We start from the raw sequence: 19,847 nt of genomic DNA, 5'->3' as shown, positions 1-19,847 counted from the left end.
AGTAAACATTTGTTTAGTGAATGAATTAAGATAGTATTATAAATATTTTCTTACTGTCTCCACTGCTTGATCAATATATACAATGAACTTGAATCTTTCTAAAATATATCTTTCTTTTAAATGAGTTTTGATTTTCTTCTCACGTAGGTATGTGACACTATATAGAACCTATTAATAATATCTATAGCTATTTACTGCATATTTTTATTTTTACATTTTCTGGATGCTTTAGACTTATTTAGTCTATCTAACTTAATCTTTGACTTAGGCATTATTATGTCCATATATGGGTTAGAAATGAAGACTCAGATTGCTTAAGCAACTTGCCAGAGTCATACAGCTTGTAAACAGTGAAGTCAGATTTGAACTCAGGTCTTGCTGGCCCCTGAGCTCAGGTGTGTGACCACATCTGTGTACCTAGACCGAGCTCCCTGGGAAAGAGCCCAATCCTAGGCGTGGAGCACAGAGGGGCTACTCCCCTAAGATATGTAATGCTCTGCTCTAGTTTTCCTATGACCAGAAAAACCTGTTTCTTTCAGCCATGATGTGTTTGTGAAGAGAGAGATTGGGGAGGAAAAGCTGGACCTGTCCCCTTCCTGTGTTCAAATGGGAAGAAGAGGCTTTCTTTCTTTCTTTCTTTCTTTCTTTCTAAGATTTTATTTATTTGAGAGAGAGCACGCACGTATAGGAGCGGGGTGGGGGGGGAGGGAGAGAGAATCTGAAGCAGACTCCCCGCTGATAGTGTAGCCTGAGGTGGAGTCGATCTCATGACCCTGAGATCATGACCTGAGCCCAAACCAAGAGTCAGATGCTTCACTGACTGAGCTGCCCAGGCGCCCCGGGAAGAAGAGGTTTTCAGATATTTTATAGAAGCTCTGAAAAGTGTAAATCATACTAGAAAATTAAAGAAGCATTTGAATGCTCTCTACTGTGGCAAATTGGCCATTTTTAAAACTCACACGTAAAAGAATGAGAAAGAATACCACAGTTGCTGTTTTACTACAACATTTCACTGTCATTGCGGCATCTTTGCTTTACTCAATATCTTATGGCAATGTTTCTTCATTTAGAAACTTCTGCAACCTTTTAAGTTAAATCAGTATAGTCCGTATACCTGGAACGGAATAAAAAATTAAAGACATGAACACTTCTGTACGTGGATTTGTGCTTGAATTACTCTGAGAGCCACATCTCTCAGAAGTTTTGTAGAGAATTGACTTTTCTTATTTTATGTTATTATAACAGTGAGCAACATTATGCCCTAAGGGAGGTTTCCAATAAAGGCTTCAAAACATCTAGCTCCCTTTTACACATCTCTAGATGGATATTTCAGGAGCTGAAACATACTGACCTGAGGATCATAATGACCAAGACGAAACAAAGGCCATCATTCCACAAAACCATCCCCCCATCTCATCTTCTGTTTCTGTAAATGGCACCCTGATTTCCAGGGCACCTCTGCTTAAACTCTTAACATTATCTTTGGTTCTTCTTTCTCCTTTGTCTCATTTCTCTAGTCACTAAATCTTATTAATTTTGACTCTAAAGCAGGTCTCAAATCCATTTTCTTCTTTGTACATCCTCTCGAACTGCCTGTATTAATTCCCTATGGTTACTGTAACAAAATTAGTGGCTTAAAACAACACAAATCACATTTCCAAGGAGGCCCAAAGTCCTCAGTCAGTTCCCTTGGGACAAGTCATGATGTTGGCAGGGCCACACTCCCTCCAGAAGCTCTTGGGGTGAATCCATTTCTTACCTTTTTCTAGCTTCTAGAGCGTCATTCCTTGCACTCTGGCTCATGGCTTCTCCCGTCATCTTCAGATAGCAGCATAGCATAGCATCTTCAAATCTCTCTGTCTGCTGAGATTGCCACATTGTCTTCTCACTTCCGAATGAAATCTCCTTCCTCCCCTTATAGATGCTTGGGCTGACCTCCTGGATAACCCAGAATAATCTCCCCATCTCAAGACCCTTGATTTCATCAGATATGCAAAGTCTCTGTAACACTCGTAGGTTCTGGGTATTCAGAAGCAGATATACATGGCAGCCATGATTCAGCCTACCACACTGCTTTAGGCCTCACTCCCTTTCTTATTAGGCTCTTGTGGTGGCCTTGACAGTGTTTATTGTGGATGTTTTGAAATCTCCAGTCTCTTGCACATTCCAGTCACTTCTGTACATCATTTTCAAATTGATCTGCCTAAAAGCACACCTCAGACTATGTCCATTTCCCAGCCCCAAAACCTTCAAAGGCACCCCACTGCCTACTGCAGCAGAAACAAACTGCCCTGAGAATTAAGGCTATGCATAATATAGCCACGGCCTTCCTTTCCACAGCTTTTCTCCTAATACAGCTATCCTTAAACTTTTTGGTCTCAGGCCTCCTTTGTAGTCACAAATATTGAAGATTCCTAAGAACTTTTGTTTGTGTAGGTCATTTCTATTGCTATTCTAAATATTGGAAAATAAGTTTTTCTATTAAGCATTTTAAAAATTTAAAACATTGTGATACACATTTAGAAATAACTAAGTTTATTACATGTTAACATAATGGTTCTTTATTATAAAAAATAATTTTTCCAAACAAAAAATTGTTGGGAGGGCATTGTTTTACAATTTAACGTGTGGCTTAATAAAAGACAGCTGGATTCTCATATCTGCATCTGCATGTAATCTGTTGTGACATCAGATATCGTGGAGCATCTGGGAAACTCCACTGTATACTTGTGAGGGACTGAACATTAAAAAGCAGATAATATCTTAGTAGTATTATAATGAAAACAGTGTTGACATCACAAACCCCCTCCAAGGGAACCATTACCATCCTATTCTTACACCATTACCCAGACCACAGGGAACAATGTGGTTGATTTCAACTTGTTGATTTAAGTAAGTCTGATAGTTTTGTAAAGTGATGCTGCTGTTGCCAAGAGAGGTTCCTTTTTTTGTCTTTTCTTTTTCTTTTTAAATAAGTTACTAGGATTGTGTCTCTTAGAATCCATGAGAGAAATATTTGGGTTTTATAGCTATTATTACAAAAAATGAATCTTCTAACCAATATTATTACATTTCTATTCTGCAAAATGTTCATGGGTACTGAAGGCATAAAGATAATGTAACTTTGGATCTCCCTCTTAGGGTATTTTAGGATTTCTGCAATTTAGGATCATAACTGCCATCTTTAGTTTATATTTTAAGTTATCACTTTTATGTGTGTTAGCTTGCTTCTTCCATAAATCTTAACACTGTGTTTGTGGAATGGAATGTTTGCATGACCATCCTTATGCTTCCAGAGAGCCCGTCACATTACACACAGGAGAACTGGAAGATCCATCTACTTGCTTTACATTCCCATCCACAGGTGAGTATTCACTGAAAGTACAGAAATTGCACCTGTCTAAAATTCCAGTGGCTCCTCATTTCCATGAGAGTAGAAGGCAGGTATTACAGTAGCCTGTAAGTCCCCATTAACTCTTCAGGCTCACTTCCTCCCCCCCCCCAAATCATCTGCTTCATCCTCCCTTGAATTGTTCCTTGAACATTCCAGGCAGCTTCTATACTAAGGCTTTTACGCCACTGTTCCTTGCATGTTGCTAATCTCTCAGCTCCGTTAAAGCCATTGATTAGGTGTCACTTACTCAGTGAGACTACTCTTACCACCTTCTGTAAAAATTGTAACTCTGCCGTACTCCCAGTCACCCTGTTTCTTTTTTTAAATCACACTTAGTATTTTTTTAATATGTAAATTGCTAATTTATGTTGTTCATAAACATGACTGTGTCACCTCCTGCTAGACAAAAGCTGCACGAGGGCAAATGTCTTTAATTGTTTGGTTTCCTGATATATCCCAGGGACAGAGCAAGTGCTCAGTAAATATTTATTGAATGGATGAAAAGAGAAGAAAGAATGGAGACAGATGGTTCTTTTCATAATTTCCAAAGACATATAATCCTGTCTGTAAAATAGGAAGATCAAGGAAGAAAATGGAAGATACCAGAATCTGTTGAAAAACAAAATGGCATAACAGACTAGAAATGGAAAAGAATAATAAAATCATTGCAGGGGAAAGCCCTGGAGAAAATATAAATAGGATAGGCATGACTGAAATCACATAAACTTGATGGACTTCCTAGAGAAAATTACACAAAAAGAAAGATGAAAAATAATTACAGAGAGTATATTAGATTTGAAAGGTATAATTGGCCTTCCTATAGAAGAGAATAAAATGAATGGGGGAAAGAATGAAACTAAAAATGATAGTTATTCAACAGAAGTTTAGCTATAAATCTGGACAATAATAACGTAAATAGGGAAAAATGAGGTGTGAAGTAAAAGAGATAGGAGAAAGATAAGTTGCTGTGGTTTCTTGTTTTTAATGGAAGATTGTCAATCTATATCTAAAATCAAAACAATAATTTTAAATAAAATAAAAGCAAATTCTTAATTTTTAAATAATCTTTAACCTGAGAGAAATCTTTACAAACTAATATTTTGAAGAAAAAGAGAATTTATTTGAAGTTAATGCTTTTTACTTCACTTACATGTTTCTACTGTGGTTTTAATAATTACAAGAGAATACAACATATATCCTTGCCTTATTAGATTAAATGAGTGCTTTTACTTTTTTGCCTGCGTTGGGAGTGCTTTAGAGCATGTTAATTCCATTCACTATCCTTTCAAATTACATACAATTGTTGTCACATATGTATTTTAATTATAAAGGTGACTACCACAGTGGATAATTTGCATTGTTTTTATAGTTAATATCCATTTAGATATGCCCACATATTTATACTTTACTTTCTACCTGGTATCATGTTACTCTTATGCCTTGAATTTTTCCTTCAATGGAAGTCTGCTGGTGATATATTCTCTCAGTTCCTGTTTTTCTGCAGGAACTGTTTGGGAACATTTTCTCATGAAAGTTTGACTTTTTAAGAGGTGCAATATACTATTTTTAGTTAATTCTGTCCTTTACTTTTGTTCTTGCCAAATTTTAGCAAGTCCATCTGTGAAAAATTCAGCTTCTCGTTCATTCCATTCTTCTCCTAAGAAGTCTCCAGTTCACTCACTCCTAACTAGTTCGGTTGAAGATTCAGTGGGTTCCACATCACAATATAGATCCACCAAACCTGTTCATTCACCTGATCCTGTTAAAGGTAAGAATGATTTGGTATCACTGATGAGATTAATTGATTTCCTGCTCTGGTGAATTGAAAGTTCTTTTCCATAATCAGAATTAATAAGATTTTACATGGTGTTCTTATGTGCAAGCTCTAACTGATGCTGTGTAACTTGAGTCTTATTTAAATAAAATAGCTATTGTGCATGCACACGTGCACACACACACACACACACTCTCACACACTCTCTCCTTAATAAATATGCAGAAATATTATATGTGAATATTTTCTCTTTCTTTCTCTGACATGAGTAATTAACTCCCCCCCCATTTTACTATAAGATTTTGGGTCTTTTGTTTTAAATGCTGTGACTTATCTTATTTACATTCTTTAAAACCATGGCTCTCTTCAGTCTCTGCCTTTGTAAGTACAAGTATCAATCATACAAACTTGTCAAAATGTTCTCATTTTTAAATTTTTAAGTTCATTTGTTATTTGCTCAGACAGATGAGAAAAATGGTTTGATTTAGATTTAAGTGGACATTAGATATATGTATGTATATGTTGAATTGAATGTGAAATGTTTTTCCATCTATGAAAGCAGTGCAGGCAACCCCAGTGCTCTCAGGCAGCGTCCCCTTTGACAAGGGATAAACTAGGCAAATTGTTGCATCACTAGTCAGTCAGCTTTTAGTCTTTAGGAATTCTCTGCCTCACGCATTTCTAGATTCCCCCCAAAATATGAAAATCACAACCTAATCACAGATTTTAATACATTTTCTTTTTTACCGTCTTTTTTCTGCGTTTTGTCCTCCTTCGTCTCTTACGTTTCTAAGTTATCCTTTAGTATTTTTAAAAACTTTAGAGCAGCAAATTCTTTAACTATTAGAGCAGTGACTTGTGGGAGTAGAACAATACTTCTGGTCACCTCATTATTAATTTGTGATTACATAATAGCATGGCATTTTTTTCCATTGTCAGATACTCATCAAACACCATATATTATTTATGTGAAAACTATCTCTCTCAGGAACTGTTTTTCATCCTCTTGAACTAGAATAATTCTTAGATGATTGCCTTTAATACTAATATCTGCACAGAAAAGGGGTTTGTTTTTTTTTATAGGAAAGTGAGCCACCAAAAAATATTTTCAAGATTATACAGCAAGTCAGGGACTAAGATCGAAATTAAAACTTCAAGATGACCAATCAATCTTTTTAGAGATTGGCAAAACTGAGCACACTTATTAGAGTTTAGCTGACATGCTTCTAGCCCCCGTCACCTGCCACTGCGACGTTCGTTCTAGGCTCACTGCGGCCATGTCAGCGTCCGCACCCTCTCCCCCACCATATAACACTGTCCTCACTCGGGACACAGCCACCAACACAGGCACTTGGTCTCATGCACATTCAAAACTGTTGCCAGTGTCAGTATTAAATCTTGCTCTTCCAAACCCTAAGTTAACGGAGCTACTCAGGTTTGGTATGAAGAGCTGTCATTTATAATGCAGAACATATCATTAAATTTAAAGTATTCCTCTCACTCATACCATTTAATGCTACGTAGTTAAATAATAATAAATCAGATTGGTTTGAAACAATCAAATAAACTAGTATTGCAATATTTAGTGAAAATATTTATTTTTAAATAGTGTTTTAAAGTTTCCATTATTTTAAAGGAAAGGTTGCTTAACCTGTAATTGGAAGATTTCTAAAATACCGACAGACTTTTAATATCACATCTAAGCAATTTTCTAATAGCTTCACAGTCTCAGCCAATAGAAACAACAGGAAAAACATGCAGGAAGCTTCAGAACAGACTGGAAAGCTTGCAAACTCTGGTAGAAGATTTACAGATGAAGAACCAAGGTACTGTGTACATTTCAGAGAGATCTTCCTTGCTCAAAAGAATACCCACCTTCCCTTCAGGTTAATCCTCCCATCTATAGAGCCGCTGAAGAGGATATGGAATAAGCAATTCAGAAACCTTAGTCAAAATATGAAGGTCTTAGCCATGACTAATCCCTGAATTAATTATTAATTAAGTAAGTACAACCCTGGGCAGGTCACCTAAGCCCCACTCTACCCTGTCATCTAATAGGGACAAGAACACTGCTGACCAACCCTCAGTAGCACACGTTTCAAGCAGTTTTTCACATGAGACTTTCCCACACACTTTCTTGTCCCTGTGAGGTCTGTACCAAGCGTTTGTATGACAGTAGTCAGGATAAGATTGCAGTTGATACCTAGAAGACAAAATAACCTTATTTCACCTTACACAGGATTTAAATTAGCATAGGCTAGAAGAGACTGTGCCACCCAGTGAATCACTAAATAAAAAAGAGAAACTACTTTTAAATGTACTAAAGCTATTGGATTGAGAAACTATAGTACTCTGCAGATGGGAGGCAACTTTTGGGGCATAAGTTCTAAGTGGGTGTTCCCATGGATGTGGGAGGGCTATCATGTTTTATGCTTTTCTGGTATAAATTCATGAATCCAGGAGCCTTTGTCAGAGAGAAATAATTTTGGAGTATACTTGTTATTCTTAGTCCATCTTCCCATCTCTAGGGAATATAAGTTGCTAGATGAAGGATAATAAATATTTTTCTAAGAACAATTCCTTCTCAAGTAAATTTAACCTTAGTAATAATAACAGAAATAACAGCTGCTATTAGTATTTATTGAGCACTTACCAGCTATGTGCCAGGCGCTGTACTCTGTGCTTGACTTACATTTTCTTTATGTGAGCCACACAACAACACAGGGAGGTGGGTACTAATATCAGGTCATTTGAAAAGGAGGAAACTGAAGATCACATCACAGTCAGTAAGTTCAAAGTCACACAATGTGTAGTAGAGCTGGACTTGATCTCTGCAATTGCTGATTCCAAAGCCCACTTTTTTTTTTTTAATATGTTAAGGCTATACCAAATTGTTATTAGGGAAAACTCCAAATCCCTTCTGATAATCCCAGATCCCTATGGATATACATCAAGAAAAACATTCGATTTTAAGTTTATTGTGATTTTTTTTAAAGGATGCATTATCTTATTGGCCCCGTTTTTATTCACATTCTGACTTCATTTCTGAGTATATATCTGAGTATACACTCAGTATAATAATATAATAACCTAAGTGGGAGACATGTTGTATCTGTTTAAAAAATAAAGAGACCTTTTTATTTGATGCATTGTCTGGATGGAATGTCTCTTGGAAATTATGAAACAGATATTCTGGAGAGAATTTTGGTAGCATTTATCAAAATTTAAATTGCACATATGTTTTGACCCAGCAATTCCACTTATAGCAATTAATTTAAGAGAAGATTGTACAAAGGGCGCCTGGGTGGCTCAGTCGTTAAGCCTCTGCCTTCGGCTCACGTCATGATCCCAGGGTCCTGGGATCGAGCCCCACATCGGGCTCCCTGCTCTGTGGGAAGCCTGCTTCTCCCTTTCCCACTCCCTCTGCTTGTGTTCTCTCTCTTGCTGTGTCTCTCTCTGTCAAATAAATAAAATCTTTAAAAAAAAAAAGGAAGATTGTACAAACACATAAAAGCCTGTTTACAAATGGCATTGTTTATGAAAATTAAGAAAGCAACTTTTTTATTTAAATCTAATTAGCCAACATATAGTACATTATTAGTTTCTGGTGTAGTATGCAGCAATCCATCAGTTGCATGTAACACCCAGGGCTCATTCTATCACGTGCCCCTCTTAATGCCCATCACCCAGTTACCTCATCCCCCCACCCCCCTCCCAGCTTGTTTCCTAGAGTTAAGAGTCTCTCATGGTTTGTCTCCCTTTCTGATTTCTTCCCATTTAGCTTTCCCTCCCTTGCCCTATGATCCTCTGCACTGAGAAAGCAGCTTTTTCTACTGAAGTGTAGTTGACAATGTTACATTAGTTTCGGGTGTACAACATAGAGATTCAACTTCTCTGTACTTTATGCTGTGCTCACCACAAGTGTGGCCTCCCCCCTGTCACCCACCATACAACACGATTACTATACCACTGACAATACCATTCCCTGTGCTGTACCTGTCATCCCCATGACTGATTCATTCCAGAGAAGCACGAGAAATCCACTTTTTAAAATTTTATTTACTAACATGTTGGTACATCCATATAATGGAATACTGTGCAGTCGTAACAAAACATGAGCTGAACTGGAAAAATGTTGACTTTTTTTAGGTGAATAAAGCAAGCTACAGAACAGCTCATACCACATATTTCCATTTGTGTAAAGCAAAATGTGTGTGTGTGCGCGTGCGTGCGTGTGTGCACACGAATATATTCACCAAACTGTTTTCCGTGATGGTCTCTGAGGGGGCTTCCGCAGATTGGGGGAGCAGAGACAAATACTGACCTTCACCTTCGTCTCTCTTTGTGCCCTTCTGAGGGGTTCAAATTATTTACAGTTAGTATGTCTTACTTCTATAATAATTATGTTCATTTAAAACAACTGAAAGAGTAAAGATTTACCCCTAGCTATTTAATATCAGTCTTTTCAAAAATATGCTACTTTGAAATGTTTAAGAACTTCCTGAGTCAGAACGTATCTATTCTATAGTAGCAAGCTGACCTTTTAAGAAGCACTTATAGAATTTAAAGCCAGAGCAGATGTTGCTAATCTAACTTTATTTTATCAACATTTTCAGCAATGTCTTCAATGATCAGAAATCAAGAAAAGAGGATACAGAAAGTGAAAGACCAGGAAAAAATGTTACTAAAATGATACATTGCTTGCCTCTTCTTTACAGAGGGATGAGGCCCAGTTAATTGTGGTGGTGCTTATAGTTAGTGCCCTGTGTACTTTTTTCCTTTTTATGTGAAAATTTAATAAAAGATACCCTGTCCTATAAACTCTATTTTGAAATAAACTATTCTTGAATGCTCTCACAGTAAAACTTTAAACCGTTCTAGCTAGATGTGAAAGAAATGCATATCTTATAAGGTATTAATTGGTGCTAAGACTAGTGTGCTGGAATAATTATATGTTTTTTATTATCTTTACTGGTGCTTAAACAATACTCTTTTCTGCTTTAAAAAACAAAAACAAAAACTTCACATGCAAGTAAAATTTGTGGTATAATGCCCAGAACAAAAGGACAAACTCCAACGTACTAACAGGGATTCCTTTTGTGACCCTGAACTCACTGTTCCATCTTTATCAATGAATGTCATCAGATAACAGAACATTGGGGCCCCTAATTAAAACTTTTGGAAAGGTTTCTCTATTACAGGTTAATAACTACAAAGAAAGAAAGGAAAAAAAATGTGTTCTTCAGCCTGTGGGTAACTTCTAGATTGAATGGATAAAGTCTGCCTTGATTAGATTTTCTTAGATTAGGGGGTTTTTGTATGTGGAGTGTTTTCTAACACCAATAACCAATTCTCTGTGGACACCAGCTAGGTGTCCTAGGAGTCGATTAAATTCTAACACTAACTACCTGGTGTTATTATCAGAGTTTCCAGGTTTAAGGGTTCAGTCCCACAAGACTGCCCCCACTTCAGATGCAATTGCATATCCTGGGCTACCCATACTTCTAACTGACCAGCTATGAATTGGAGTTCCCCCCAGCCCCTCCTCAGTGTCACTAATTTGCTCGAACAGATCACAGAACTCAGGAAAGTGCTTTACTTACTATTACCCATTTATTTTCAAGGAAACAGCTCAGGAACAGCCACATGTAAGAGATGCACAGGGCAAAGTAGGACATTGTGGTACATGAAGCTTTCATGCCTCTCAGGGCACATCACCCTCCCAGGACCTAGATGTGTTTGCCAGCCTGGAAGCTCATCCAATCTTCTTCTGTAGAGCTTAATCTGCTGCCCCCCACTCCCCTTCTGAGATCGGTGGATGGGGCTGAAAGTTCTAACACTCTAATCTGTCTCTCTGGTCTTCGTGCCGGAGACAACAGGACAATGTGGCAGGACAGCTGTCCAGAAAAGTCCATACTCCTGTTGCACAGTACAGATGCCCCTGTTGCATGGCTGCCCTGCTCGAGGCTCTCTCCCAGCCCTGCCTCCCCCACGCCTCCTGACCGGTCCTCACTAAAGACCTGCAGATGGAGCCATGTGTGGCACTTTCTGGCCAGAATAGTAAGCGTTTGTGTCCTTCCTCACGTAATTTCCTCTTCCGTGAGCCGGGTACAGTAGACAGTGAGGTCCTGGGGGTGGCAGAGCCCCAGGACAGAAGCAGCCTGGGAGACAGTCTGCAAGGAGAGCCGCCCTTGTGCCAGAAACAGCCACTGCGGGTATTTAGTGAGCATGGAACAGGCTTCTGGTGCAGCCTTCTCAACTGTATGGTGTCTGTGAGAGCAGATGGCCTTAAGCCCAGCAGCGCTGATGATCAGCGAAGTCCTCCGGTTTCTCCTCCAAATGGCAGCATTACACTCTAAGCCTGTCGGTCTTACAACACTCTTTTAAAATACAAAGTTTGATATTCTAGGTATCTCTTACATCAGTTGGTTTTACTGAAAGATTAATTTTTATTTCATCAGGTAATGATAAGATTGCTAGTGAAAGAACTCTCAAGATACTTTTATTGTAAACTGTTTTACCTTTAATTTTACCAAATAGAAATGTCGGGCATTCTGTGAAGTAACAGTAAATGCCCTCTGAAGACCTTACTGGTAGAATGTGAAATTCATTCTGAAGAATATAAAAAGTATATGTGAATTTAACATACAAGTGCTACATGAGCCAAAAACTGTCCTGTTCTTTTCAGCACTTCCTAATACCATTTTCCATTGGGTTTATGCTCTTCTCAGCAAAGACCACCTGTAACTAGGATTAAACGCTGTGTTTCGCCAAAAGATGTTATACTTATTACAAGTTGTTTTAACATAAAAATTCAAGTACAGGCATGCATAATGTCCTTCCAAACAAAGGCAAAGTTTGTTTTTTTAAATCTAAAACGTTTTCTCCAAAGAGAGGAGAAAAATGGACCCCTCTTGCCTCTGATGTTTGCTTTTTTTCTACATGTCTGTTATTAGTGGAGGAAAATATTTTATTTTACATCTAAGCTATTATAGTACTAAGGTTTAGACAAGTAATTCAGACACTCAATAAAGATAGTAAAACTCAGATTTTATTTGTTCAGTTATAATAAAGTTTAAGTATTTTATTTCTTCTCAGAACAAAGATGTACTTCTGTATCACTGTCCTGTTATAATTTTGTTGCCCAAGATAGCTACTGGTCTGAAAGGAGAGGGCAGGAGAAATGACTGCTATGGACCAGTCCATCTGTCAGTCCAGACCCGTGAGAGAGGAGGGGCAAAGGGAGAGACGGTCCTACAAAGGCCCTAGACATAAATTACAGCTGTGTCCCCCCCTGCAGTCAGGCTGCACCTGGACCTCCCAGGCCTCTAGGAGCATCACGCAGGACACCTCACGCAGCCTACACCTTAATGGCATTCCTGTTCCCTCTACTTGTGGGCTCCTCCCAATGACCGACTCTGACTAGGCCCCTTGTTTCTACACCAGTTTGCCATCATTAAGACAAAGACTTACTTGCTACCTTCAAAGCACAGCTAGCAGGTAAAATCAAGCAAAAAAAAAAACAAAAAAACAAAAAAACACAAAAAACACTGGGAAGTCTTCACATCCTTGCTATTCATATTTGTGACCAGATATTTCTGATCACAGTTGCATATGGCATTAATTATTTTTAAATATAAAGTGTGCATGTAGTAAAGAGAGAGTTTCTCCAGTTGTACCAATAGGAAAGCAGCTCTTTTCGAATGAGGCTTGCTTCACTCCCTGGGCTTAAAGATCAGCCAGAGGCTCAAGCTTGAACCCTGTGCAGCTGGGTGGTTTGTATGTGTCCTGGCCAGTCCACACCTGAGGTGTGGCCAAGTCATGCCCCAAGAGGACCAAGCCCTGAAGTAATGATGGATCAGCAAAAATCCACCCATCAAGGCCACGGGGGAAAAAAAGGCCACGCTCACTGAAAGCATTACCTACATATATATATATACTTCTGCACATTAGACAAAAACCACTGGCAAATTTGAAACAACGCCGATGGCTAAATTTGGAGTTCTACTTCCTTTATTTAAAATTATTCAGTGTGCTCCGCAAACTTAGCTTTTTCCAGATTCTGCAACAGCCTCTCTGGTACTTTGAAACACTGAATCAGTGAATCCCCCACCACTTCTGAACCATTTTATCCTCATGGCCAGTGTCGAGGAACCTATTGTTGCATTCTTCCCAGCGGGTAATCTCCCCATTGTCTACCACTACAAACTTCCATTCCACCACCGTATCTGCGGGCAGGGGCACAGAACGAAACCAGAACCCATCCTTGCTACGCTGCAGTGCGATGTAGGCCTTCCACCTCCCAAGACTCTCGTGGTCTCCGGTTATTGCAACGAATTGCGTGCCAGTGCTTGTGATATAATGCACCTGGAACCGGACACTGACTCGCTGAGACCCTGAAGACACCGCTGCTACCTTTTTTCGGCTCACATCCACTCCCGGACCTCTTGGTTCCATAATAGTGCTTCTGCCACAGTCCATTCCCTGGTTTGGGCTTAACACTGGAGCCTCAAGACTGCCACCCAAACCAGCACCTCCCCAAGATGAGTGCCTGGACACCGTTTCCCAGTCCTCATTGTCGGCCTGGTCCTGATTGCTCAACTGGGCAAGGCTCACTTCTTTGGCTCTGTCAATGACCAGGTTGCTAGAATACAACTTTTCTGCAAAACAGGAAGCTACTTTAGCAAGTGCCTCTTGTCCTTTCTGGAATCCCCATCCTCCTATAGGAGATTCAAGGCTTTCATTTCTTGAAACTTCCGAGTAACCCCGAGAGTTACCAGTCTCCGATGTAGCTAGAGATTCTGTGTCTGGAAACTGTCCAGAAGGAACATGCTCTCTTGAACTGTCACAATCACTGTCTTTTCCAGAAGGACTCTGCAGTCTCCATGCTGCATCCTGCAAGTTACCATGGCCTTTGATCTCCGAAACCAAACATCCATTGCTTTCTTGAAGATGCTCTAAAAAACCAAAGGGAAAATGTCAATAGTGTTAGGCAGTTCTTGTGAGAAACAAGGCTGCGAAAATAGGTTTAGTTATTGAAGACTTTACCACTAATCTAGCTGCAGCTCACAAAATCCGTCTTGATTCAAAATAAGTACTTAATTACGGAGTTCAGACACTAACTGAACCAACAGTGTACTCTAAGAATATGCATGCATACCCAGCAATAAAAGGCACATCACGGTGCCCCCACAAGAGTGTAAATGAAGTGGCAAGTTGTGGAGGCAGCCTTGTAACCCTGTGCTGGTCCTCGATCTCTGCAGTCCAAGCCATGTTGGCATGAGGCCATGTTGTTCAGCTTCCATCATCAAAAAATGCTGTTCCACTGTGGGGCAAAGGTCCTCATGGCTACCCTACGGACCCTAAGAGTACACTTGTACTCCTAGGAACTGCATGCAGACCGGGGATCAGCTCTCACACATGTGGGCAGATACAAAGCACGGCAGCAAATCACTGGGTAAGAATTGGGAGTGATGGTGGGGAGGGAGGGCTGGTTTCTCCTTGCCAACCCCATATGCAGCAGGAACCTCTTCAACAAAAGGTAGGCTTTTTACATCGCCTCCCATTTTACACTTTAAAAAAAAAATGTTCTTACAGTGCACAATCCAAGCTCCCTAAAGGGTCAGTTTCCTTCTTGGCCACCTTACCAACAGTCCGAATAGCTCCCTACAAGATCGAAATCTCCAAAGTCATACAGTCAGCACAGATGGGGGTTTTCTCTTGGGGTTGGGGGTTGGCCTTGTTTAATATATTACCTCTTTTTAATGGTGGCATTGTGAGACATAAATATTACCCTGAATTCCCAGTCTTCCAACCTAAAACATGAGGCTGGCTTTCAGAAGAAGATAAATCAGCTCTTCGCTCATCTCAAACCAATCCCAAGAAAAGCACAGAAGCAGATTTTCAAATGGTTACACGTGAACACATACTCCACTAAAAATAAAGTTCCCAGATGTCATTTTCACCGTTCGGCTGGCGTCCAGGCATGGGCAGCTGGCCAAGGGAGGGCACTGGAAGCTAAGGGTTTCTGCCAGTGCTCTTACTTTGGCTAGTACACAGTCGCTGACATGTACACACATAAACCTGGATGTCAATTCTACTCATCGGTGTCGGGTCCCCTAATACGTAGGTCCCTTCCCGGGGTATTAGACAACCCTGCGCCGTCGGGGCCCACAGCTCTGAAATGGGTGGCCAGCATGCAGCCTTAAGGCTTCAGCCGAGGCCGTCATGACCAGAGTCCAACCTGAACTTCCTGACAGAAGCGTCCAGATAGCGGGAGGTGCTCACAGCCTGGGTGTTCCCAAACCGGGCTCTTCCAAGGGGTGAGGGATGGGAGGACGTGAGGCTATGGGATTGGGACTGAGAAAGTGTCCCTGCTCGGTCGGAGACTGAAGAGGGTTGTAGGATCCCCCAGAACCTAAGCACTCCTTTTGTAAGGCCCGGAAGGGGCGCCGCCGCTGCAGCCGCCCGCACTGCGCCAAGCGCCGCCAAGCGCAGGAGCCCATCACCCCCCCCCCCGCCCCGCCCCGGCCGGAGGGGCAAGACAGGTCCTCCTGGGCGGGCGCCGGGCGCAGAGACTCTGCCGAGCGCTGCCCTCGGACGATGGGCCAGGGAACCTCCGGGGCTTCCGTGGAGGGCGAGTAACCTGCCCGGCGCGTGCGCTCCGGGGAAAATGCGAGGCGTGGGGAGGGTCGTGCCCCGGGCAGGGGAGGCTAGTCCGCGGGGAGGGGCCGCGAGAAAAACTCCAGGTGGGTTTTTTTTCCTCTCTCGGTGAACGTCAAAGCTCCCTGGCAGATCTGCCCTCGAGACGTGGGAGGAAGAATACCTGGTTTGGTGACCAGCTCCCGCCTGGAAGGTCCAGGGCTCAGTCCCCCGGCGCCACCCTGATCGCCTCCCGGAGCCGCAGCGTCCCCAAGAGGGGCGTTCTTCTGCTCCGCGTCGCTCTCCTTCCCCGTGTCCCGCAGCAGCCACACGAAAATCGCTCCGGCCAGGCCCCCTCCGACCAGCAGGGCGGACCAGACGGCGCCCATGGCTGAGAGGCTGCAGCTGCGGGAGGCAACCGCGACCGGGACGGGGGCTCGGGTCACACAAACAGAGCCACACCTACCCCGCCCGCCCCAGCCTTCTACGGTCCCCGCGGCCGGCGCTCCTGCGCGGGGCCCAGCCCTCGGCGACTAATACTCAACTTTCCCAGCCCCGCCCCACTGCCCGCCCCGGGGCTGCAGTCCCAGGCTCCCGCCGGGCGGAGACTCGACCGCCTCCTTTTCCAGCATGTTCATTCCCGACCCCGCCCGTGGCTGGCGGGTGCGTGGGTGCTCCGTTCCCCGTGTGGCCCGCGCGCGGAGAGAGCCCAAGTGCGCCCCGCTGCCGCGCGCCCGCCGGGCCTTGCCCCGCCGCCCTTCCTTCTCGCTCCAGCTGCCCGTAAGGCCGGCTCCGGCTTCGGCCTGCGCGGGGCACCTTGGCGCCTCCTCCCCGTGGACTGTCAGCCGCGGCGCGGCCAGCGACGGACGGAGGCTTCCGGGAACTTAGACGCGGGCGAGGCCGACGTGCGTCGGGGAGGCGCGGGCTTGGGCTCTGGCTGGAGGGGTAGCGGGCCGGGTCGGGTGGGGCAGGCGGGGAGCGCAGCGGACTGCGGGCGGGGAAAGCGCTTTCGGCCGCCAGTTAGCTGCGCCCAGCTTCCCCCCCAGCCTCCGCCACCCCCTGGTAAAATGAAAGGATTGGCCTGAGACCCAGCCATCTATCCGTGCCAGTCACCTCAACCACATCAAGCCGTTGCTTCTTCCTCGACCTCTTGGCGGGGGTGGGGGTTGCAAAACGCATGCCCTCTTGTCTGGACTGGATGTTGCCCAAGGACAAGCTCCTACAGATGGGTTTATTAATAAAAACAGCAACCCGTTCTGTTAAGCGCTGTGTGCCAGGTAATGTATGTGTTTCATTTGATCCTCACAAGTCACCCACCATGGGAGCTAAGTGAGAATTAGACACACTGTCTTCTCAATTCACTCTTTTGATCTGATAGCTTTACACACCGGCTTCGAGCTGCTAATTCCCACGTTTGTGTCGGCAGCCGGAGCCTTTCGCTGGAAGCGCATTTCTACACCCAGCAGCTAAGGCCACAGCCGGCTAATACCGCCTGGGAATAACGAGTAAAATGGCTCCCTCTGGTAAAGCGAATCGTTCAAACGTGCCCCGTGTTCAGGCACACAGCAGCCCCTGACCCGGTTCCTGGAGGGCTGGTGCGAGCCTCCCTCGGGTCACAACTCCTACGGTCCTAAGGGAGGGGGGAGGGGGACGGGGCCTCTCTTCCTGGGCGCTAACAGATAGCTCCACCCCAGCTCCCTGAGGCCTGACTCCCTGTCTTCTCCCCAGGCCCGCTGCTTGCCCTGCCTCCCTCATCTCGGAGGAAGTGGCGACCACATCCTTCCCCAGGGCCGGAACACCAACAACTTGGAGTCGTCCCCCGCTCTCCTTTCTTCTCCTCTCCCAGTAGGCAGAAAGTAGCAAACTCACACTCTTTCTTCAAACTACTGTATGAAGAATTCTACTACTCTTCTGTGACACCCTGGTCTGCCACCAGCATCTCTCACTTGGATTACTGCTTTCATCTCCCTCTGCTCTCCCTGCTTCCACCCTGGAGACCCTACAGGCTACTTTCCAAAGCAGCAGTCGGGATGATTGGTAAAACATCCCCTGAGCCTCTGCCCAGGACCGTCCAATTGCTCTGTAGCTCATGACAAAAAGACCTTGTTAGTTCGAAGCTTCCTCAGGAGCTTCTTAAGTGTGATCTGAAGCTGGCGCTAGTGTGGCTTGGAGACCCAGGCAAACCACTCCAGATTGGTAGGTGGCAATTTCAGTAAGCAGGGGAATTGGGGGCTTGTCTTGGGCCCCGAAAGATGAGTGGATGAGTCTGCAGACATGCATCCAGATAGCTATCCTTTCTCGCTCACCCTCTCCAGGTGTTTGCACAAGGCTCATCTGCCCTGTGAGCCCTTCCCTGATAATCCCAATTTTAATTACAACCCCCTCCCCCCATAACCTTCTTTGCTTTATTTTTCTGTAGCATTTAGGGCATCATTTCTTTTTTTTTTTAAGATTTGATTTATTTATTTGAGAGGGAATGTGAGTCAGAGAGAGCACAAGCAGGGGGAGGGGCAGAAGGAGAAGCAGGCTCCCCGCTGAGCAGGGAGCCCAATGTTGGACTGGATCTGATCATGACCTGAGCTGAAGGCAGACGCTTAACCGACTGAGCCACCCAGGCGCCCTAGGGCATCACTTCTAATACACTGTAAAATCCATGATTTGTTCTGGTTGATTTCTTTCTTTATCCTCAGATAAACTACCTGAAAGGAGGGTTTATTGTCCTTTGTCTTCTGCTAAATTCCTGGCACCTAGAGCATTCCCAGAGTGGTCCCTCAAAAAGTACAGGTTAAGTGAATGGATTAAAAGCTCCATGTATTCCCAGGCTGGAGCTTAATGCCATCTTCTTCATATAGGTTCTATTTGCATTTTTTGGCACAATGTAGATGCTACTTCTTTTCTGTCAAGTAGGTTTCATGTCTTAAACTAATTAGAATCAATAATGAACTTTTTAAAGACCTCGAAAATTTAAAAACCACTAGCAACCACCCATTCATCTCAATCCAGGCAGCTTTAAGATAAAAAAAAAAAATCTTGTGGTAAGTTGAAAATAATAAAAAGTGGTATCAAAGGTATATTTTTAAGAAAGTGAATGTCTTACTAATTCATTCGTAAGTCATAAGACTATTATAGATCTATTTTTAATAGAATTTTGTAGAAAATTTTAGAATTATTCTATCTCCTTTTGTCAAAATAAAACTTGATGTCATAGGACATGGGACAAGGACGTAGGATGTCCTTGAATTTTACAAATTCTAAAGCCAATAGAGTGGTTTTATGAATTGTATGAAAATTCTTGAACATTTTATTTCCTCACTGATAACTTTATGAGCTGCTCATTGGTCAAAGTTTCTTTATCAATGTGCTCACAAATGAAATCCCAGAGGATCTGTAAAATCATAGAGAGCAAACCCCACTATCCATTTCTAATAACTAGAAGGTTCTTAGTAAAGATTTACTGTTGTCTTCAATTGCTATTTATTAAACATATAACCAATAAATGATGCAGTTCTTTCCACCCATCATAACTCTTTTTACTTTGTATCAGCTTTCTCATGCAACATTTTAAAAGAACATTATTTGGCCTTCCTTTTGGCTTTTCTAAACTTAAATGTTGACTCATTGATCTCTGTGTTGCTCCTTTAAAAAGAAAAAAAAAGCAATACTCCACTCACTACCGTATTTCTTGGAAGTCTGTGGCTACATAATCTAAAAACATGCTTCCCGCACTAATAGTACCATGTTTATCACTATACGGGTGCAAATAGTGTTGCCTTTATGTGGAAGTCTTTGAGCCTAGGGAGAAAGAAACAGAAAAGGAAAGCAGATTCAGTAGAAGCGGGAGGAAGATGATCCATTCTGCTGGGATGTGTTAAAGTTGAGCCAAGAGCAGGCAGCTGGAACTGGGGGCATGTTGTTTAATGAGAGATTGGAAATTCCTCACAGAGAGGGGACAGTGAAATCTGTGGTAGAGATTAACGTTACAAAGGGAAATCAACGTGCTTCAGCCATTGGCATAATTTCAAGAAGACAGATTGGAAA

General features: G+C 42.7%; 2 protein-coding genes across 15 annotated transcripts in view; one reads left to right on the top strand and one right to left on the bottom strand.

The window, feature by feature from the left end:
* Nucleotides 1-10,024, top strand: part of CCDC158 (coiled-coil domain containing 158) — a 98,338-nt gene extending 88,314 nt beyond the window's left edge. For 8 of the 13 annotated variants that reach the window (XM_025887698.2, XM_073891804.1, XM_025887701.2 and 5 more), the window contains 4 exons: nucleotides 3,297-3,364; nucleotides 5,004-5,162; nucleotides 6,895-6,994; nucleotides 9,785-10,021. In XM_025887698.2, the coding sequence (XP_025743483.1) occupies nucleotides 3,297-3,364; nucleotides 5,004-5,162; nucleotides 6,895-6,994; nucleotides 9,785-9,905 (448 nt within the window). In that variant the 3' untranslated portion in view covers nucleotides 9,906-10,021. Of the gene's footprint in view, nucleotides 1-3,296; nucleotides 3,365-5,003; nucleotides 5,163-6,804; nucleotides 6,834-6,886; nucleotides 6,995-9,784 lie in introns of those variants that run through there. The other 5 variants (XM_073891807.1, XM_025887705.2, XM_025887703.2 and 2 more) reach the window with 5 other exon arrangements.
* Nucleotides 10,025-12,197: 2,173 nt separating this feature from the next.
* STBD1 (starch binding domain 1) overlaps nucleotides 12,198-19,847 on the bottom strand; it is a 10,290-nt gene continuing 2,640 nt past the window's right edge. The window contains exons 2-4 of one of the 2 annotated variants that reach the window (XM_073891802.1): nucleotides 15,994-16,214; nucleotides 13,946-14,125; nucleotides 12,198-13,828 (exon numbers count right to left, since the gene is read on the bottom strand). In XM_073891802.1, the coding sequence (XP_073747903.1) occupies nucleotides 13,266-13,828; nucleotides 13,946-14,125; nucleotides 15,994-16,214 (964 nt within the window). In that variant the 3' untranslated portion in view covers nucleotides 12,198-13,265. Of the gene's footprint in view, nucleotides 14,126-15,993; nucleotides 16,215-19,847 lie in introns of both variants that reach the window. The other variant, XM_025887629.2, reaches the window with a different exon arrangement.

Source organism: Callorhinus ursinus, unplaced genomic scaffold (genome assembly GCF_003265705.2).
Source record: "Callorhinus ursinus isolate GAN/ISIS: 27379988/994484 unplaced genomic scaffold, GSC_fseal_2.0 scaffold4, whole genome shotgun sequence".
In the NCBI taxonomy this organism is placed as follows: Eukaryota; Metazoa; Chordata; class Mammalia; order Carnivora; family Otariidae; genus Callorhinus; species Callorhinus ursinus.
This window is presented reverse-complemented; position numbering and strand designations above follow the sequence as displayed.